The sequence below is a fragment of the Spinacia oleracea genome, chromosome 4, assembly GCF_020520425.1.
Source record: "Spinacia oleracea cultivar Varoflay chromosome 4, BTI_SOV_V1, whole genome shotgun sequence".
NCBI classification, from domain to species: Eukaryota; Viridiplantae; Streptophyta; class Magnoliopsida; order Caryophyllales; family Amaranthaceae; genus Spinacia; species Spinacia oleracea.
The window spans coordinates 27,276,858-27,299,638 of NC_079490.1; the positions used below are offsets into that span (position 1 = coordinate 27,276,858).

The window sequence follows — 22,781 nt, forward strand, 5'->3', positions numbered from 1 at the left end:
TATATTGATTTCCTTTTGACTGAAAGTTCTGAAATAGAGATTTTAGAACATGAGGAACCTACTAGCTACACAAATGCTTTGACGAGTCAAGACTCCGAGAAATGGCTTGAAGCCATGAGATCCGAAATGGATTCGATGTTTGAAAATCAAGTATGGGACTTGGTTGCTTTGCCTGATGGGGTTAAACCCATAGGTTGCAAATGGATTTTCAAACTGAAAAAGGACAAAGATGGAAACATTGATGTCTTTAAGGAAAGACTAGTGGCAAAAGGTTTTAGACAAATTCATGGTATTGACTATGATGAAACCTTCTCACCAGTAGCCATGCTGAAATCCATTAGGATAATTCTTGCGATTGCTGCCTTTCATGACTATGAGATCTGGCAGATGGACGTCAAAACCGCTTTCTTGAATGGGTTCTTGAAAGAGGATGTGTACATGACACAACCACAAGGTTTTGAAGATCCAAACAATCCAAGAAAAGTTTGCAAGCTTAAGAAGTCCATTTATGGGCTTAAGCAAGCATCCCGGAGTTGGAACCTCAGATTTGATGAGGCAGTCAAATCTTTTGGCTTCCTCAGAAATGAAGAGGAATCTTGTATATACAAGAAGTTGAGTGGGAGTAGTATTGCTTTCCTGGTCTTGTATGTGGATGACATACTTCTCATAGGAAACGACAAGACCATGCTTGAGTCAGTCAAGGAATGGCTTAAAAGTTGTTTTTCCATGAAAGACCTAGGAGAAGCTGAATACATCTTGGGAATAAGGATCCATAGAGATAGATCCAAAAGGCTGATTGGACTTAGCCAAGAGACTTATATTGATAAGGTTCTTGCAAGGTTCAAGCTGGAAAACTCCAAAAGAGGTTTCATTCCCATGCAACATGGCATTTCACTTGGCAAGACTCAGTGTCCTTCGACACCTGATGAGGTCAAGCGCATGAGTAATGTTCCTTATGCCTCTGCAGTAGGGTCCATTATGTATGCCATGGTATGCACTCGACCGGATGTTGCATATGCTTTGAGTATGTGCAGCAGATACCAGTCAAACCCAGGAGAGGCGCACTGGATGGCAGCAAAGAATATCCTTAAGTACTTAAGAAGGACTAAGGATGATTTCTTGGTCTATGGTGGAGATAATGAGTTGGTTGCCACTGGATACACCGATGCAAGCTTCCAAAGTGACAAAGATGATTTCCGATCACAATCTGGTTTCATTTTTTGTCTAAATGGAGGGGCTGTGAGCTGGAAGAGTTCTAAGCAGAGTACCATCGCAGATTCTACAACAGAGGCTGAGTATATTGCAGAAAGTGATGCAGCAAAAGAAGCTGTTTGGATCAAAAAGTTCATTAGTGAACTTGGTGTAGTTCCTAGCATTGAAAATGGCATTGAGTTGTACTGTGACAACAATGGTGCCATTTCTCAGTCCAAGGAACCCAGATCGCACCAAAAATCCAAACATGTGCTCAGGAGATTCCATCTCATTCGAGAGATCGTTGAAAGAGGGGATGTGAAAGTAAGCAAGGTTCATACTGAGGATAACGTGGCTGATCCTCTGACTAAACCGCTTGCTCAACCTAAGCATGAGAGTTATACTAGGTCTATGGGGCTTAGGCATATGGGAGAATGGCTTTAGTTTGTTTACTTTATGTTTACAATTGTAAAGACATTTATTATGCTTTGAATGTTTATCAATAAAAGTTCATTCTTATTTAATTGTTTGGTTTAGTATTAAATAAAATGTCCAAATAACTTGTGTTTTCAAATAGGATTATCGAAACGTTTTGATAATGGAACCCTATAAAGTGAACTGAAATCACAACTTATTAAGTCCCTAGTCTAAATCACTAAATTGGACATAAGTGATTTATGTGAAGACTAGCATGTAATTAATTGATAGTGCAGTTCCATGGGCTATGGAGACATAGGGATGTCTAATTGATTATATGGATGTATACTTGATGCATTGTGACTTGACCTAACTAGATTCTAAAAGTAGAATCAAACTTCTATATTTAGTGGATTCCTTAGACATGAGTATGTCTTAATAACCACGAGACAATTAGTTTAACTTTGACGCTGTTAAACGCCGCGCCGTAAAAGGAGGTTATAAAGGCAGTGATCAGGTGGGCTAAGAATTGAGTGGGAGTTATGGTCATACAAGAGTGAATAAGTCCTCCTATTTGATAGGAATGGTGTCTGGGCCTCTTGATGAGCGAGAACTGAAAATTGCATGGCCATGCGGAATGGGATTAAAAATTAATCTTTATTTGAACAGTTCGAACTCGGCGATCAAGAAACTAGAATTTGAGAATAACAGTGTGTTATCAAATTTTGGCATTAAGAGACTTAAGGAATTTAGCATTGCGTTCTTGTCTTCGGACAAGTGGGAGATTGAAGGAATTATGTCCTTAGACATTTCCGGCAATTACTAAATATAAACAGGAATTAATTATGAAGATAATAAGTTAATTATTTTAGTAATCATATTTGCTTGCTAGAGAATAAATGTGATTAGCAGGACAATATTGATTGGACCTACAACTAAAATATATTAATCCTATAAGGTCACACATATAAGCATTAATTGGAATGGGCCCAAAAGGCCCGATGGCAACCGGTCTGTTAAGGGAAGAATGTTGGGCTTTGGTTTTGTGTTAACCTAAAACTCTCACATTATAATAGTTATAATGTCAGGGATTTAGAAATCACGTTCATTCAATATCTGACAAAAAAGAAAAACACAAAAACCCTAATTCTAATTTTCTAAACGCCGTACATCCCAAACAAAGCAAGAGACAGATTGTGATCGTTCTCTTCCGTACTAGCATACGTGGGATTCAATTCGTGCTTGTGGACTGAGTAGAGGAGCAACAAGTGGGGCTCTAAGATCTTCGAAGCTTGCATACGAACGGGAGAACACGCTTCAAAGGTGATTATTCTTTCGACTTAATCTGATCTATACTATTGTTATGCATGAGATCCTGTGATAGATGTTAGGAAATTGTTTCCTGAAATTCCTCTTTATGCATCTATATGTTCCTACACGATTGACTAACATAAATAGATGATGTTGGTGGGCGGGTATAAGAGTAACCCATACTCACCTTTGTTATAGGGCCGGTTTGGATTTATTGGATTGGGGAACACTTACCCAATCCTAAAAATGTATAGTTGCATTTAAATATTTTTATATCAATAATATGGTTATTGGTTTGAATAATAAATCAATTTTAATAAAGTAATAAATTTATGTCCATATACTCAAAATTAGCTGAAAGGTGAGGTCGATTTTCACTAAATTTAGGGATATATTGTAAGTGGGTCGGGATTTTGGGAGTCGCCCTCATCCTCCCAAGTTTCCGGGGATGAAGGAAAGTGGTGGGTCTGTTGCGGGGTGACATGGCGATTATGATGGATTTTATATTGCACATTCTGCCTCGCTTATCTTTTATCTAATTGATTATGAATATTTTAAATATTTTTTTACTACTAACCTACATACTATAATGCTTGGTATATTTCCTTGATTACTTTAATCAAACAAATTGACAAGTACTCTAGAATAGAGTTTTAAAATTAAACATTCGCTTACCATAAAATTTGGGTCTAGGCAACGACGAATCCAAACAAATATTGTAGTGGATAGAAAAAAAAACCTTGGTTTTAGTGAGTGAAAATAGCCAAAATTTATTTTATTATTGAAAACCTACAAATTTTTGGATTTTATTAAAAATTTATCATACATCTACATTCACGTGGGGTAAAATGACCTCACACCCTAAACACTAGCTCCGCCCCTAGGTCTAAAGGGGTACACAGATGGTAATGAAACGGGGATAACGTTATTTTTCACCCGCGGGGCGGGGATTAAGGATGGATGAGAAACGTTCCTATATTGTGGTAGCGGCGGGGGATGCAAATTTTAGGCAGGTACAAGTGTTAGGGACCAGCCCCACCCCGATTAGAAGTTATCTCTGACTGACTAACGTATATGGTGGAGTTAGGTGTTAAATGACCGGGTAATGACGTAAATGGCGAGGGAGTATTAAGTAGGTATTACCAATGAAGTAAAGAGCGGGTGAGAATAACTTTATGTTTGAAACAAGTGATTAAAGGGGAAGAAAGTAAATTTATTTGCGTACCTTTATTTTTTTCATATTTTTAAATAAATAACATGCGGAATGGGGCAGTAACGTATCTATCCATTATTAAATTTAATAAGAAGATTACCTATAAGCTATATGTTAATGTTAAGTTCTATAACTGTAGTTTAAATATGCAAGTTTAACATTCATATCATAAATTGTGCATCGCACGGGTACTATAGTAGTTCATAATCTAAATTCAAAGTCGTAACTTATCCTTAATTTTTTTTTAAATAAAGCGCCTTCGTAGACGTTTCGTTCAAGTAACTAAGCCTATTAATTAAACTTAGTGTTACTATCTCAATAAGTACTACAGAGTTGAATATCAAAGTAAACATAAAACAACCAAATTCAATTGACACACAAAACAACCAAGTTCAATTGACTATCAAAGTTAAAACTTAAAGAGTATGGAAAGCGTAAAGCTATTTGGTGCTTGGCCAAGTCCATTTAGCAGCAGAGTGATTTGGGCACTCAAATTAAAAGGTATTAAATATGATTATATTGAAGAAGATCTTACGAACAAAAGTTCATTGCTTCTACAATTTAATCCTGTTCATAAGAAAGTCCCGGTTTTGGTTCACAATGGAAAACCTATTTGTGAATCTTTGATTATCCTCGAATACCTCGAGGATGTTTTGCCTCATCAGCATCAACTACTGCCCAAGGAGCCGTTTGAACGTTCCATGGTCAGATTTTGGGCTAAATTTACTGAAGATAAGGTAACTTTCTTAACTTTCTCTTCACCTTAATTATGCAGAACTTAATTAAGTTGTTTTTACTGAGTTTAAATTATTTAGACTGATCTTATCTTATTTTTGCTGAAATTAAATTAATTTGACTTAACTTAATTTTACAAATTTGAACTTCATAATTCATTTTACTGCGTCAAACATTTTTAATTTAAAAGTCTTTCTTAGTTTTATATCAAGAACATTTCATAATTCCAAGTAATTCATATGGAATAATAATTTTACATCTTATATTGATTAACCGGAGATTGCGAAAAGATCATAAATATACTTCGTATGCAACATTTTTTTTTTTTGGTGCTAATGAGCCACAAGGGCGGGGATGAGAATCGATCCCAGGATCACATGGAATCGGGATAGAAGCTCTAACCAACTGAGCTATCCATCACTCTCTTCGTATGCAACATGTAGTAGGACATAAATTGCATATTAAAGAATTAAATAAGTATGTTCAAGATTTATTTAATATTTGGACAAATTTTTATACCTCCTAAAAAAATCAAAAATCTATTTTTACCACCAAAAAAAAATCAAAACTTATTTTTTTATCACCTAAACAAAATATAAAACTTATTTTTTATCACCTGGAAAATGAAAATTAGATGAAATTGTTAATGAGAGGAGTCACAAATATGGTAATGTCTCTGAATTTTCTCTTCTTCCACAATTTCATCTATCCCTTCCCTTCCTTTGCTTCATTCTCTTGCATGAATTCACTTAATATTTCCTCTCATTAGTTTACAAAATTTACAAGTTCAATGGTAGTAAAGAGAGGAGGGTGAAAGAGTCAAAGAAAATCATAGATGGTTGTAAAAAATTGGAGGGAAATTGAATTAGTACGTGGACCTCAATAACTATATCTCTATTTTTCATTTTTTCAGGTGGTAAAAAATAAGTTTTAAAATTTTTTAGTTTATAAATACAAGTTTTAGTTGTTTGGTGGTAAAAAACAAATTTTGAATTTTTTTAGGTGGTAAATACAATTTATCCAAAATATTTTACTAAATAACATTTTTAGAATTTCCATGCGTACATAGGACCTAATCTAATACTCCGTATGACGATATGATCAACAATTAACAACGAATGTATTTTCTGTACGACGAAATGAATACTAAGTTTACAATCATGACAAAACTTATCTATACCTAGTCTATAAAAAGGAAAACCATTGATTGTTAGACGACACGTGTCACCTGTATCTTTTATCCACCCGTGTCACCTCCATCTTTCATCCAATTTTTTTTTTTTTTTTAATTTTTCCTTTTGCTGTTTGTTATACGAAGTATTTATTTTACATATTCAACACCTCTTCCACTTGATCTTCCTCCTTTGACATCAATTTACTAATTCATATATTCATTCAACGTATTGCACTCCATCTCCCGCTTTAACACTCAATATTAATTCACCATGAGAGTGATGGATAGCTCAGTTGGTTAGAGCTTCCATCCCGGTTCCAGGTGATCCTGGGATCGATTCTCATTCCCCGCCCTTGTGGCTCATTTGCACCAAAAAAAAAAATATTAATTCACCATCTAATTTATATATTTTTTAAGTTTTAAATTTCACCTTTATATAAATCATATATTCCCACTAAAATCACAAACCTTCGATATAATCAACACTTTAAGAAACGGCTTAACAATGACTATATAATCGCCCGTTCATTGAACGGGCTCAAAAGCTAGTTACTATTTGTAATTAACTCTTCTGTTAATTTTTTTAATTTAATTACAGGGAATAGCCATTTGGATACTATTTCGAACCACGGGAGAGGACCAAGTCAAAGCTAAAAAAGAAAGCTTAAACATGCTAACAACTTTGGAAGAGCATGGTCCTCTAGGAAACAATAATTTTTTTGGAGGTGAAAAAATTGGGTTTGTGGATATTGCACTTGGAAGTGTAATATATTGGTTGGAAGTTATTGAGAAAATTGTGGAAGTTAAGTTATTTGAAGCCACGACTTTCCCAAAGTTGCATAAATGGTACAACAACTTCAAAGATGTTCCAATAATCAAGAATAATATCCCTGATCAGCACCAACTGTTTTTGTTCTTCAAGAAGCTAAGAGATAATATTATGGAGCCTACACCTATGTGAGACCGACTATGATTGAAAATATTAGGTGCACCTGGGTACAAAGTGCACCTAATAGTATTTTTATGTCCATGGATGGTCCCCTCTCACATTTTCTCCTCACACGTAAGGGAAAATGTAAGAGGGTGCACCTAATATGTTCTAGACTATTATTACTCCTAGTTTTAGAGGTGTCAAATTGGGTATCTGAGTCAAGATGGTTTTGGTTTGAGTTATGCTGGTTTGAGTTATGCTGGTTCGAGTTATGTTGGGTCATCTCAAGTTTTGTTTGCTCTTATTCTGGCGTGTACTTTTTTTTTCAATAATTTTTTTTCCAGTGGTTGAGTGTGTTCATTCTATTTCTACTTATTTAATTAAGTAGTAATAGTATTTGTATACAATGCAAAAATTTATGTATATATATTAGGACAAATTGTTTTTTACCTGCCACCTGAAAATTCGAAAATTTATTTTTTACCATCTAAAAAAATTAAAACTTATATTCTACCACCTAAAAAAAAAATATTAAAAGGTGTTTTTTAGCACCGGAAAACAGAAAAAATATGAAATCGTTATGTGGGGTTTACTAATTCAAATTTCCTCCAATTTTATACACTCCCTCTGCTATTTTCTTTAACTCCTTTACACTCCTCTCTTCATTTCAATTGAAATTTGTTAATTTATTAATGAGAGAAAAAATTATGTGAATTTATAAAAGGATTGAAGTAGGGGAAGAGAAGGGAGTTAAATACATGAAATCATGGAAGAAGAGAAAATATTAGATTATCGTTATTGTGTCCCTCCACATAACGATTTTATCTATTTTTTCTATTTTTAGATGATAAAAAAAACTAGTTTTAAATTATTTTTTAGGTGGTAAAATACAAGTTTTATTTTTTCAGTGGTAAAAAATAATTTTTCGATTTTTTTAGGTGGCAAAAAACAATTTGTCCTATATATTATAAAAAAAAACAATACATACTTACTGTACTGTATCATTGTTGAATATATATAACCTCAAAGTTATGGGATTGAACCCCACTATAGGCTTTTTAGGGTGAAGATTTTCTTTATAATACCCTCCCATTTTTAATGGGTCTAACCTGCAAACCTGGATGAAAATATATATACGAGATACCTTTTTAGTAGGGGGTCCTTCATCTTATCTTCTAAAATAAAATATACTCTAAGTTTTTCTAGTATTTTTCCATATATGATTGGAATTTGGAAAACTTAAATTCATACTCTGATATGTTAATTAATGGTGAGTGTTATAAAAAAATGTTTGATAAACAAATAGATAAAGTAATAATATGAAAAACATCATATTCGGGTTGGTATTCTTTCAAATGTGTGAACCAATTATATTGTGAAATTAGAGAGAGAAAATCTTAGAGAAAGAAGAACCAAAACCTAGTTTGGACTCTACAACATCTATCAGAATGGAGGAGGAGACGCCGTCTCCATCCCCAAATCAAGATGTTCATATGCATGACAAGGATAAAAATCATCCCATCAATGAAGAACGCTTTCAACATACAAGTAATAACAACATGGAAGTGGATCACCAACAGAAGATTCAAGCGGTAACCCAAAAGGTAAGCAATATATCTTTTCGTGATGTAGTTTCAAAATCAACACAATGGTTTGAACACTACTACATAAACAAGCAAATGCAACACCTTAAAACCGTTGCAACAGGACCAAAAACCGTTGCTATAGACCTACTGCAACGGTTTGTCAACCGTTGCTGTTGAGGCCGTTGCATTAGGTTTAATGCAACGGTTCTTTGACCTATTGCAACGGTTTCATGCTATCAGATATTAACCGTTGCATTAGAATCTAATACAACGGTCTATCAAACCTAATGCAACGGTTTATGCTATCTCTGACCAACCGTTGCAATAGATCTAATGCAATGCTCTTTTACGCTAATGCAATGCCCTGTGCCATCTGAAGTAGCCGTTGCATCAGGTCAAAATATCCAATGCAACATACCTTTTTCTATTTGAACTATTATATTGTTATTCATTCTTCGAGGTAATTATATAATGTTCATAACAAATAAAATAATTATAACAGTAACAAAAATTTTACAAAAAAAGTTCGTACATTAGAAAAGTCTATAGTTTTACATTATTGTCCGATCTTGCGAACAAATTAAGCTTCACCAAATTAATTGACGTTCTACCCTATATTCCTAAGCTATTCACCTACATTTAAATATAGCAAAATAAAGTAAAAAATACAACCTATAAAAGATCACTAAGTAATTTAAAAACCAAGTTGTCAGCCTGATCCTCCACCAAGAATTGCGTTCCAATAACAAGATCATTCTTCCTCCCTGCACCATTTAGTTGATCATGTACCTATATAAACAAATAATGGAAGTTGGAAAATAATTTCATCATGTACCATCTTTAGGTTAGAATGTAAACAAGGCAATCAACGACACAAAAACTAAAAAACGAATGACAAGTAAAAAACCAACAACAATGACGTAACGATAAGTCGACAAGTTGAACATGCAATCAAACACCCACACTGCACGTTGCCTAGCACTTAAACACCCACATACCAGCATACCAGCAACAACGATTGTAATCAACCATTGCGGACCAACCAGACCAACAGACCATGCAATTAAACACCCACATACCAGCAGCAACGATTGCAATCAACCATTGCAGACCAACCAGATCAACAGACTATCAGCAACATTGCAATCAACTCTGCAATCAACAATTGCAGGCTAACCATACAACAGACAACCATCTGCAACAAACCAGCCTACGGAACAATGCAGGTTGGTTTCTTGCTACTCTTTTGATTAGTAGCATATTTATTTTTGTTTGATATTCAGTTGTTGCATAGCTCAAGTAACCCCTATTTTAGTAACAATGCAGTGAAGGTTTAGGATGATTTTTTTATTGGGACAAAGAAAATTTATCTGTACACTACTGCACTACTGCATAATTTTGAGTGGGATTTAGAAAGTCATATGACTCCTAAGACGATTGATTGGGAGGATAGGATAGGGTTGACATCCAATTCATGTTATGACAGCAAGTACACTCATAAATCTGCAAGGAATCAAGCTAGTCCACCCCCTCTCATACACACCTACAGCTGGAGAAAAGGCAAGGCAAGGGCAAGTATTGAGCTAGTCCACCCCCTCTCATAAGTTTTGTAATTAGTTTAATGACTGTATTGAGCTAATACAAATCATCCTGTTGCTTAAATTCTTACAAACATATTCTTCTGCATCTCTATTATTCAGAAAACACAAAAATACAGTTGATCCTTCGTTTTCTGGTTGATTCTTTGCAAAATCATAATACACACATGCAAATGAAAGTGCCATAAAACCCCCAAGAAATTCAAGCTAATCCTAAATAACCTTTATTGTAAATAACAAAGTAAATATGAACTAACTTAGTGATTGGTGAATACAGTACCTACTGCTATATATAGTGCTATAAACTCAGTTAAGGTTCCTAGATACTGAAATATGTACCCCAAAAGAACTTGCAACCTTTCAGCAGCCAATGTTACCAAATGGAAAAGCTGCAGTACCACTATCAGCAAGTGTCCAAGAGACAATGGTCTAACGAGGATGATTCCACTATTCTAGTACAGGAATCAACACAAGTGTCAATAGCTAATTATTACACACAACAAGAGCACAAAGTATAACCAAGGCTTTACTACATCCCCTTAGTCTAAAGTTCTAAACCACAGCTCATCCGATGGAAAACATAATAACTTAGTGTTGAGGCAGTGAGGCACCTGAAATAACTACCATAAAATTGATTGTAAACAATTGCAAGCTCACATAATTCTGAAAATGATTAGAAGGGTGTTCACGTCGTTTTTCAAGAACCGATGCACATGATGCTACAGGTCCATTTTTGCTAATCAGAAGGCTTCACAGGACCACGCATGCAAAGTTCAAAACTTTTCAATGACACCATTGCATCTGAATTCCAAGCCTGGACACGACAACGGCTCACATATAATGGCATGAAAATTTATGATTTGAAACCTAATTAAATCATGTACATCCCACATTGAAATAAAAAACATACTGAATTTTACATTTTGTATGTGCAAAAATATTACAGGTACAAAAAAATAGTTGTATTTTGTTTTGACAAAATCTTCCCCAACACACAAATTTAACGAAATACTCCTAGGATAACAAAATTGTAGAAAATAAATTCAAATAGGATCATCCTTGAGTTTATGAATGTAATAAATAGTAAATTTAGCATTCTTTTTATTAAATAAAAAAAGAAATTAGCAGAAGGAGGTATCTACTAAAACTAGTTGATGGAAGCTTTTTAGTCAAAAGCCAAAGATCTATTGTTCTGCTGGGTAGGCTTGTACTTTAGAAGCGAAGATTGAAAAAGCTTTTCAACTAAGATCAGTATTCTCATTAATTAGTTGAGTGAGTTGAGTCTAAACTTGTCTTAAGATACATAGAATCAAGGACAACTAAGGGAGCCATTAGGCCATAGAAAATAAGAACATTTTTGGAAAAAGAAACCGAGTTTAACAAATGAATTTATTTATCTCTGATGCTTGTGAATACGTTAGTATTATTCTTCACATATGAGTGAAAATAAATTATTACTGAAAATCCTTGGAATTTTATTATTTATACTCGCGTGATTGTATTAAGCTTTGCTTCTCTGAACATTCCCGGATTACTTTAGTAGGCTTAGTTCCATATGTATTTCATATTTAGTGCATTCATATTTCCGCACACACACTCAACCTAACCCCCCAAAACCTTGGGTGCATATTGTATACAGACCTGTCCGGTCAGTTTCCAATTCATAAATTCGGATTTGTTGCAGGCCAGTTTTCAATTCAACAATAAAACTTGTAAGGATTCCACTTTAACAACATAAACCAAGTCATAATACAATCATGTAAGCAGAATAGGTGTGTGAACATGACTGGTTGTTGATATTTTGCAAATTAACAAAAAAAAGAAGATAATTTAAAAATCAGTTAACTCACGGACCTTGCGTGCAATATTTTTGGTAACCACCTCAGTAAAATGTGGCAACTGTAAAGAAGTTGACCTTCCATTATTTTCAGCAGTCACACGAACCTGCAAAAAAGCTAACATCGACCTATATTGTTAACAATAATAGCACGTAGAGAAATAAAGAGAGTAAATACAAAAAATTTAACATATTACAGGCTCCTAAATATGTCATACAATTTTCCATTTATATGATACTGACCTTGGAGTTTCGATTTTACATTCCCATAACCGATTTCATCCTCACTACCCTCATTCTCCGGCATGTACTCATCATCGCCATCTTTATCTGAAAGCCCTTGGTTATCATCCCATGTGACAATAAGAACCAAGAAAGAAAGCTCAATGTAACTTTGAAAAAAATGGTTGAATTTGTAGTGCAAGAAGAGAATCAAACAATCAAGTTTCTGAACTTACACGAACCTATGGAGTCGGCTTGCTAGATCTTACATATCTTCATAACTTAAACATTAAGGTAAACTACAACTACATTTACTCAACTACATGAATTTAAGGCTACATTAAGCATGGAATAGCCCTGATCTGATGGTCAACTTTGAAAGCTCACTTTTTCGAATTTTCAGACCAAAAGTTAAAAGATATAGTCCAAGAACTAACATTGTCTATGTGCGGAATCAAAGCAAGACTATAAGAACCCATGTCCACCTAGTGAAACTAGCTCATACTAAACCAAACAACTTAAAGAAAATGTTCAAGAATAACTCACTACACAAGGGATGATCAATACGATGCACACAAAAGCAATAAGAGGGCATTTGGTCAATTGATATGATTCTAGCATTGGGTGCGAGAGGTCCCAAGTTCATTTATTGGAATAAACTAGATAAGTCAAAATAACGTCTTTTTTTCACATGTCATTATAGTCATTCTGATGTTATTGTCAAGACTAAATAAAAGTTCTCTACATAGAATTTTCAGACCAGATGTAGAGACTAAACTTCTAAGTAACAACAAACCAAGAGTTCAGGAATCCATCCACTTATATCTAGCTTATAATAAATCAAGCATATGGACAATAAGTCAGGGCATACTCAAAACAAATGATCAAGACTTTAGTGCACATAGAAGCAAAAATAGGGCATCTGATCTAACAGTATGATTCTTGGACTTCTGGCTTTAGGTGAGAGAGGTTCCTTGTTCGATATCGGAATGACATGGAACAATCAAAATAACACAATTCTTTCAATTTTTAAAATAGGTCGTTGAAACTTTGAGCTCATTTCATGTGTAATTAAGTTGTAAATCTATCCTTTCAACATACCTACCATAATTTCACATTGAAATTAAGAAAATACATAAACCAAAGCCAGTTCACAAAAGTACAGAGTAACAACTTTCACATCCATTTTCCATATGAAATCAGGAACTGGAACAACTTACAAAATATAGCTTGTACAGAGTACCCTAATTGATACACATGGATTAAAACCTATACGGGCATCATTTCCATAACATCTCTCTTAGTCTGACATCGTTCAAGAAAGAAAACCAATAAACTGGTAAAGCATTATTCACTAAATTAGAAAACCCATTACATAAAACCAAAAACCTTCCAAAAAATGTTTCATTAAAAATCTAAAATTTCCAAAACAATCTACAAACTATCCCAAAATTGAGCACATACACAAGGAAAAAAAGTGACCACAGAACACAACCAAGAAAAATAACCAACCAAACATAAAATCGAATTTCTTAGCAAAGCTAAAAAGTTGATGAGAAGAATAACAAGAAATTAATTACCTCGTAGTTTTCCAAATTTGAGACTCAACTTTCTTCGATGAAAATTTCTAGGGTTAGCTGCACTCAATGACTCAACCGTTGTCGATTTACCCTTAAAACATCAATTTACTCTTCAGATCGATTAAAGAAAATAAAAGTATATTAAGGAAAGTAAAAACTAAAATTAACAAATTGAAATTAAAAGAGAAGAGAAAGAGACCTTGTAATGAAAGATCATGAACAACGAGCGGCGCCGGCGAGCATGAACATTGAACAATGGATGATGTGAGTGGGAAGGTGTTTGGGGCAAGAATATTATTGTATCGGAAAATAGGGTTTTGAACTTTTGAGAATAGATACAGCAAGGCAGTAATGTCTCGTGCTTCGTACGGAGTATAATATTAATTTCCGCCAATTTCAATGCCCACGCCTGATCCACGGTTGCCGTTGCAATACCTAAAATAGTGGTTGCATTTGAATGCCTAATGCAACGGTTTCCTATAACGCGTTGCACGAAACCGTTGCAATACATCTACCCGTTGCATTAAACTGTACAAATTGTTGCATTAGACAAAGGCGTTGCAAACAACAGTTGCATTAGTCTAAACCGTTGCATTAAGGTGTTGCAATTGCTTTACCCGTTGCATTAACCAGTTGCATTTGCTCGTTTATGTAGTAGTGGAAGAAGCAAAGAACATAATTCACTCATCTAAAGATTGGAATGAGGAGGATGAAATCATGGCTCCAGATAGTAATCTGGTGGTAACGTTTGATAAAAATACCCTAGCTCGATTAAGATCTCCATGGAGGTTGACCTTAATGGGAAAATGTTTAGGGATTACTGTCAAGTTGGAATATATGGATTCTAGGGTTCGATCTATGTGGAGGATTAAGGGTTCAATGGAAACTATAGATGTAGGAAAAGGGGTTTTTTTCTACAAGTTTACCTTGGAGGAAGACTATGAAAGAGCTTTATTTGGAGGACCTTGGTTCATATTAGACCACTACATTATGATAACTAAGTGGAAACCTAATTTCAGATCTTCATCAAACACCTTTGATAAAATTATGGTATGGGCAAGATTTGCGGAACTACCGGTAGAGTATTATGATAAGGAAGCTCTGTTCAGTATAGCTCAAGTGGTAGGAAATCCTATTAGGGTGGATTACGCTACGGATAAATTAACTAGGGCTAGATATGCCCGAGTGTGTTTGGAAATTAATTTGGATAAACCATTAATTACGAAAATCTGGGTAGGGGGTGCCTGGCAAAATATTATATATGAAAATATAGATACCTTGTGTTTTCAATGTGGGAAAATTGGTCATACTAAACAGTACTGTAATAATAATAATAATGATGGAACTCAGGTTACCAGTCCGATCAACAATATTGATAATAGTGATATGGATAAATCTAGTACTGAATTAAGCCAAACTCAAAAGAATAATAATGTAGTAGCCATAAATTCTCAAACTGATACAATTAGATTTAATCAGGATTATGGGCCATGGATGTTAGTTACCAATAGGAAGGGGAGCAATAATTATAAACACTCAGTATATAATTCTAGAGGAAGAAATACTGGTTTTACTCTTAACAACTCTAGAATTAATGACTATGGAAAAAATAAATCTGGGTCTTTTAATGGCTCGAGAAATGCTTCGACTACTGTTCCACCGCATGGAAAAGGAACCAACCCTTTACATTCTACCCAATTGAAGGAAGGATTACAATCTATTAAACATCAGCAACAGAGAAATAATAATGAGGAAAATTTTTTGCCTACCTCTCCAAGAAAAGATACTGCAAAAAATGAAGAGTGTATTCAACACGTGGAGCAAGTTTCAAGGCAGATGGTTGCCTCTCCATTGGCGAATGAAGATTTAATCTCTTCAACTCCTCCAGCTGATGTTCATTTAAATGAACCCTCAACCATAATTTCCACTACCAATCTCTCTCCTGCTTTTCCTTCCTCTTCACATAAATCCCCTACCTCTTCTTCATCTCACTGTTCTTCTAATAGTCAGGAATCTCCTTCTCCGTTAGCTCCCAATGGATCCAAACAATTCTCAGAAATCGCCATGCACGAGTCCTTCTCAATCCCAGAAATCGATATGCATGGAGTTGAACCAACTTCCGATAACAACTTATCAGCGCCGGCCACCGGAATTCAGGAAAAGAAAAGATTTAGGGGAAATCCCAGTCATGATTCCGGAAGATCCGTGGGAAATGAATCCACCAAGAACTCGGAATCTTTTTCCAACCTCACCGGGGAATGCATGCACGGTAAGGAGGGTGCAACCAGCAACTTTGGAGGAACTCAGGACCAGTCTCACAACCCTAAACTCATTGAAGTATCAGGGGGAACCATATGTTCCTCGCAGATTCAGAAACAAACCGAATCCTCTCTCTCCAATTTCAGTGGGACCAAGACAATTTTCAACCAAGAAGAGTTGGGAATTCAGCCCCGGAAATCGGGGGCCGGTAACGCAAAAACAACCTATGCAACAGCTTCCAAGAGGGGTGCACATCATACCCTTACATTCAGAAACACAAGGTCAAGACATGGGGCATCAAGATCGCCTTATAGCCATGTATGTGACGACGGAGGAGGTGGTGGGATTGCAAATCAAAGGGAAATTCTGGAACCCACCCCTGGCCCACAGGCAGATCTTCACCTACTTGACTCCAGTGAGATTGGAGGATGTTCATCTAACAGGAGCTCAGCAGTTTTGGAAGGATTGGAAAAGTTACTTGATTCGTCAGACATGCGATCCCAATAGCCCAGTGAGGGTTAATACCGCTCTTATTAAACCAAATCCGCAAATGAAGGTTTGTATATGGAATGTTCGTGGAGCCAATAAGAATCTTTTTATGAATAATGCTAAAGAAATAATCGATACTCAGCATCCTGATATTTTCATTTTTTTGGAAACCAAGTCGGATGGAAGCCGAGCTAGGGAGGTGATGGAAGAGTTGAGGTTTCATGATTATAGGGTGGTAAGGCCAGTGCAAACGAGGGGGGGAATGTGGCTGTTCTGGAAAAAAACGGTTGATTTGGTCCTGTTTGATGCTGAGTATCATCATTTCCACTCTCTTTTCCATTTCAAAAATTTGGGGAAAGAAGGCCTAATCACTGCGATGCATGCTCCAAGTACTTCATATGGAAAAAACCAATTTTGGGATCAAATGCGATCTGACTTACCTCCAAATACTTCTCCATGGCTGGTCCTTGGTGACATGAATGAAATCACATCGCAGGCAGAAAAAATGGGGGGTAGACCAGTTCGTAATTCTCAGGGTCGCAACCTCATAAATTTCATGGATGATGCTGGACTCATGGATATTGGTTACAATGGCTGCAAATTCACTTGGACAAATGCTAGGGATGGTTTGGATTTGATTCAGGAACGTTTGGACCGAGCTCTTGCTAATTCGCCATGGATGGAAAATTTCCCGCATACTAAGGTTCATCATCTTCCTCGTATTCATTCTGATCATTCTCCTGTTTTAATTACTTTGGGTAATTGTTTTAATTCAGGGCCTTTTCCTTTTAGATGCAAAGAAATTTGGCTTTCGCATCCGGATTTCTCCAACTATTTTGTTAATAACTGGATTTCAAATGACAATAATTTTTTAAAGGGCAGGACTAATTTTTTAGAAACAATTAAAAACTGGAATTATAATATTTTTGGGAACCTGAAAAAACAAAAGGCTAATCTTATGGCTAGAATTAACGGAATTCAGATTGCTCTAGGCCACCGTTATTCCCGTTATTTGGTTAATTTGGAGGCCGATTTAATTGGAAAGCTTAATGATATTTTTAAGAAAGAAAGAATTATTTGGGCTCAGAAAGCGGGGCTTGATTGGAGGAGATTTGGGGATTACAATACTAAGTATTTCCACACAATGGCCAAGATTAAGAAATCTAAAGGCAAAATTCTAACCCTAAAAAATGACCTAGATGAGTGGATTACAGACCAACAGGAGTTAAAAAATATGGCAACCTTTTATTTTCAACGTTTGTTCACTACTAATCAAGATCACAGTAATTTAGGTTGCCCTTCGAAAAGTGTCTTAAGTTTAGATGAGGATGAGATTAGGCTATTATCTGCTTCAGTTACTATGGATGAGGTGCACCATAACCTGTTTTCTATGGCTCCTATCAAAGCTCCAGGACCAGATGGTATTCAACCAATTTTTTTCCAAAGACACTGGGAGGATATTGGGTGTTCGATTTATGATTTCTGTGTTTCTTGTTTTAGAAATGGAGAAATTCCAAAGGATATTAATAACTCCTATTTAGCCTTAATTCCAAAAATTCCAAACCCTTCTGTTATTACTGAATTTCGACCAATTGGGCTATGTAATACTATTTATAAATTAATCACTAAGATCGTTTCTTCAAGGCTAAAGCCTGTTTTAAAACGTATCATTAGCCCCCTTCAATCTAGTTTCATCAAAGGAAGAGGTATTGAAGATAATGTAATTCTAGTAAAAGAAATGGCTCATCATTTCCATAAGGCAAGGAAGAAAAACAAAATAATGGCTTTAAAGTTGGATATCACAAAAGCCTATGATAGTTTAGAATGGGGATTTATTAAAGACACCCTCAATTATTTTGATTTTCCAGTTAATCTTATCAATCTCATAATGTCTTGCATCACTAGTCCTTCAATTTCCATTCTTTGGAATGGGGAAATTTGTGACTCTTTTAATCCTTCTAGAGGTATTAGACAAGGTGACCCGCTTTCCTCTTATATTTTTGTTTTGTGTTTAGATAGATTGTCGAATATGATTGAAAACTTGGTGCAGCAAGGTGACTGGAAGCCAATTGCTTTGACTAGGAATATTAAAATTTCTCATGTTTTTTATGCGGATGACGTTTTCTTATTTAGTGTAGCTTCAAAGGATAATATGCATACTATTATGAACACTTTAACTCATTTTGGGAATTTATCGGGCCTAAAATTAAGTTTCACTAAATCTACTTTAATCTTCCCATTGTCTTTAAATCATAACATTAGGAAGGATATAGCAGGTTCTTATGGATTAAGAATCTCAACCTCGTTTGGAAAATATCTAGGAGTGGATATTAGACCTCATAAACTAAAAATCAATAATTATAGAGGTCTTCTCGATAAAACAATGGATAGAATAAGGGGTTGGCAAGCAAAGCTTTTAAATATGGCGGGTCGTTGTACTCTTATTAAGGCGGTGCTAAACTCGTTCCCTCTTTATGCTATGCAAACCAATATTTTGCCCACTTCGATTTCTTATGTCCTTGAAAAATGTTGTAGAAAATTTTTATGGAATAAAGTTGATAGTAATAGATATATGTCAAGAATTGCTTGGAATAAGGTAACAAGTCCAATTAAGGTTGGCGGTTTAGGAATAAGAAGGCTTAAGGAGTGGAACCTAGCATTCATGGCAAAATTAGGGTGGACCATGCTTACTAAACCTGACAAACTTTGGGTTAGAGTTATGACAGAAAAGTACTTAAAAAATTCAAATCTTTTAAATTGCTCCCCGAATTATAATCAATCTCCTATTTGGAGAGATATTCTCAAAGGCAACCCTATTCTCCAACAAGGATTAATGATAGGGATAGGAAACGGTAGGAACACTTCAATCTGGTTTCATCATTGGATAGGTGAGGCTCCTCTTTATACTTTAGAAGAGATTAAAATTTCTGATTTAAAGGCTCATTGGTTTGTGGATAGAATCATCAAGGATGGGAAATGGCATTTAGACGATATCCAACATATCATTCCTTCTTATATCAAGGACTTAATTTTGGCTTACCCACTTTCTGGTAATATGGAGGAGGAGGATTTTATAAGATGGCGATTCTCAAAGCATGGAGAGTTCGAAATTAAATCAGCTTATCATCTTCAACTAAATAAACATACTCTCTCAACATCTTCAGATATCTCTTGGTCTTCTATTTGGAAAATAAAATGCCCTTTTAAATATAAGATGCTCCTTTGGAATTGTTGCCATGAAATTCTCCCTGTAGCTGCTTCTCTAAATCAAAAAATCAATAACATTAGTCCAATATGTTCTAGATGTCATCATCATAACGAAGATCACATTCATCTGTTTAGAGACTGTCCACAATCTAGTATTTTATGGTCGTTCATTTTTCAACGACTGTGGACTAAAGAAAATTTTCAATTTAATATCTTCTATAATACAAACTGGAAAGATTGGATTCAATTTAATCTTCAAAACTCAAAGGCATGGAAAGTGGTTTTCACTATAGCCATATGGCATATTTGGATTTCAAGGAATAAAACAGTATTTGATCTGAGTATGAAAAGTGCTTTCTCTATTTACAATTCCTTTTTGTGGATTGGAAGTCAACTAACTTAGCTTTGCAGGATAAGAATAATAAGGCTGAGCAGATGGAATTAAAGAAGCATTGGATGCCACCTGTGGAAGGTTATATGAAATTAAACATAGACGGTGCATGGAAATCAGGAAATCTAGCAGGAGGTGGAGGTGTTTTTCGAAGGCATACTGGTTCCTGGTTTGTGGGTTTCTCCACGAAATATAAAGTTCAATCACCTCTGGCTGCTGAGCTTTTTGCATTGAGGGAGGGTCTGAGAATTGCAAAAAATTTCATGATCGATAAGCTGGAAGTAGAAACAGATGCTCTCAACCTCAAGATGCTGCTGGGAAAGGTCAAGGATCAACCGCATCATGAGCTGGGTCCTGTACTTAGGGAGGTAACACACTTATTAGGGGACAGATGGTTAGTCAAATTCTCCCATATCCCTAAAGCTTATAACAGGGTGGCTCATGCTTTAGCAGCTCATTCTTTGATCATGATGGTTCAGCATAAGCTTCATTACATCATTCCATCTTGTGCTAAAGATGAGTATGAAGGGGATTTCGAGAAGGCAAATCCAATCTATGTGGCAGAAATGAGAAGAAATGCGCGAGAACAAGTTCGTGCTATGTGTAATGCAAAAAGGAAGAATGCAGATATCATCAACAAGATTGGAGAAAGTTCAACAGCTTCTAAGATCGTTTTTGGGTCCATAGTTTCTAACATCCAAAAGGTCACTCAAGACAATACTTTGACAAAGGAAGGAGTCAGTATGGATAAAGGAAAGGGTAAGGAGTTTGTTCCATTTGTTGTTGGAGGTTCAACAATTCCAGACAATATAGAAATTGTTGAAGTTGAGGATGATGAAGAGAATGGCACTGTCACCAACAACTAATTTGGGAGGTTTCTTTTGAGGACGCATATGTTTTGTATGTTTATGCCTTGGAGTCTTTTTGTATATAGGGTATGTTGATAGGGTAATGGTGTTTTCGTAGTAATCATTTTGGTTAAGCGTATGTATTTTCATCCGTTTCTTTTGGAGGTTATAGTATTATTAGGGATGTCTTTTGGGTTTTATGTTCTTCAGTTTAGGTTTTTTTTTTTTCGGATATTGGTGCTTCTTTTGCTCTCACTTGTTGAGAATTTTGTATCTGGGTTGTCAGGCCCTAATTAATTAATATATATATATCGTCGGTTTGCGTTAAAAAAAAAAGTAATAATATGGGTGGATGCAAGAAAAGGTAAACATTGAGGATAAAGAGGGGAAGATGGATTGGTGCACATGTTCATCAATAATATAATATTAGTAAAATTAGTGGAATGAATATAAATGGAACACTCTTAAATAAAAAGTGAATAGGATATCAATACCTAGTATTTAAAATGGAAAACCATCTCTATTTTAAGGACACGTAAGCAACACTATTTTGAAGACATGTGGTAGACACATACTCATCACATACTCATCACTTCTTAGAAGACATGTGGCCAAGAATACATAATCAATTCTTCATTTAATACATAATAAGTCACCTCAACATTTCATCATTCCCTTTCCAATTTTAGTTTAACCACCTTAGAACAATTTAATTAGAGACATTGATTAATACATTGGCGGTTATGGTGAATCAAGAATGAGAAACATTTCAGATGGTTGTAATTCTCGGGTTAATGAATTTGACTATTTATTAAACCAACATGTTTACAATTTTTTATAGACCGACATTCCTCCCTAACTTATTTTGCTAAATTTCTTCATTCTGAATAATTTTAATGTTTTCCTATAGGTGGGTGGAAGTTAAAATTATGTTATGTACTTCTAACTAATGCCTACCCCATTGTTTTCTGGAAAAATATTTCTTATAATGAGGTTGGTATTAGTTAATGTTATCATTATATTCATGTTTTTAGCCTATTTAAATCAACAGTGCATCTTCTTTGCATCCCGTTGCTTGACTTGCCTCAATCATCATCATATTTCAAGTTCTTTTACAAACGACTTAAAAAACCGCAACATAGATGCATTTTTGTTTTGAAATCTGTATGACATTTACTACTACCGCACTCCTAACTCTGTAAGCATAATTTCGAGTTTTAAAAAAATGGTTTAGTCTTTGATATTTTCCAGAATTTTGACATATCACGTCTGGTTAGCTTGATCAACAACTCTTAATTCTAAGGTCATTTTTCTTTTTGATAGTTTTCTTGATTGTGATGCAAAGGATAGGGTGCGAAATTTCATGTATACTTGGCAATTGAAACATAGTTTTTTAATCCAACAAACAACAATCGTGAATTTCTTAGCATATTGATGATTTGTGGATTTCTTTGGTTTAATCCAAAGAATACATATGCTAATACATATGCTAATACATATGCTTAGCTTAGTTACCCCGCACTAGCATATTTATCTTATTCTCATTTTTTTTAAAACCCCTTGGATAAAAGACATACCCCTAAACTAAGAATGTATGTGTGGTCTTGTGGGAGCTCATAATATATTCCATAAAAGTAATCCTTCCACCCAATATATCTTGAAAATTTTAGTTTGTCTACGTACTATCAAAATTATTAGTGAAAGTTTTTAGTGAAGTATTATACATTTATACCTTATCATGCATTTTGGTATGTCAATTTACCATTTTTTTTAATTGAGTTTCTTAAAATAT

General features: G+C 35.0%; 2 protein-coding genes across 6 annotated transcripts; one reads left to right on the forward strand and one right to left on the reverse strand.

The window, feature by feature from the left end:
• The first annotated feature begins 4,477 nt into the window (after positions 1 to 4,477).
• On the forward strand, positions 4,478 to 7,991 carry LOC110803991 (probable glutathione S-transferase). The gene is made up of 2 exons (XM_022009539.2): positions 4,478 to 4,869; positions 6,640 to 7,991. Exons 1-2 carry the CDS (start codon positions 4,558 to 4,560, stop codon positions 7,000 to 7,002), a joined length of 675 nt encoding a protein of 224 aa, XP_021865231.2. The 5' UTR covers positions 4,478 to 4,557; the 3' UTR covers positions 7,003 to 7,991.
• Positions 7,992 to 9,069: 1,078 nt separating this feature from the next.
• On the reverse strand, positions 9,070 to 14,214 carry LOC110784667 (uncharacterized). 5 transcript variants are annotated; one of them, XR_008933016.1, is made up of 6 exons: positions 13,995 to 14,214; positions 13,796 to 13,886; positions 12,237 to 12,332; positions 12,011 to 12,111; positions 10,768 to 10,970; positions 9,070 to 9,347 (listed from the first exon to the last, which is right to left on the reverse strand). XR_008933016.1 is itself a non-coding variant. In XM_021989124.2 (5 exons), exons 1-5 carry the CDS (start codon positions 14,010 to 14,012, stop codon positions 9,231 to 9,233), a joined length of 423 nt encoding a protein of 140 aa, XP_021844816.2. In that variant the 5' UTR covers positions 14,013 to 14,213; the 3' UTR covers positions 9,070 to 9,230. The 5 variants fall into 5 exon arrangements, 4 of the variants coding, with proteins under 4 accessions (XP_021844816.2, XP_056699758.1, XP_021844814.2 ...); XM_021989124.2 differs by lacking the exon at positions 10,768 to 10,970 and having other exon boundaries at positions 13,995 to 14,213; XM_056843780.1 differs by lacking the exon at positions 10,768 to 10,970 and having other exon boundaries at positions 12,237 to 12,323; positions 13,995 to 14,206.
• Between the last annotated feature and the right edge of the window lie 8,567 nt (positions 14,215 to 22,781).

Coding starts and splice junctions, on each gene's coding strand:
- LOC110784667 (XM_021989124.2), bottom strand. Junction 12,112..12,236: donor TGTAAAATCGAAACTCCAAG/GTCAGTATCATA, acceptor GGTCGATGTTAG/CTTTTTTGCAGGTTCGTGTG. Junction 9,348..12,010: donor CCAAAAATATTGCACGCAAG/GTCCGTGAGTTA, acceptor TTGTTTATATAG/GTACATGATCAACTAAATGG.
- LOC110803991 (XM_022009539.2), top strand. CDS start 4,558: ATGGAAAGCGTAAAGCTATTTGGTGCTTGGCCAAGTCCATTTAGCAGC. Junction 4,870..6,639: donor CTAAATTTACTGAAGATAAG/GTAACTTTCTTA, acceptor ATTTAATTACAG/GGAATAGCCATTTGGATACT.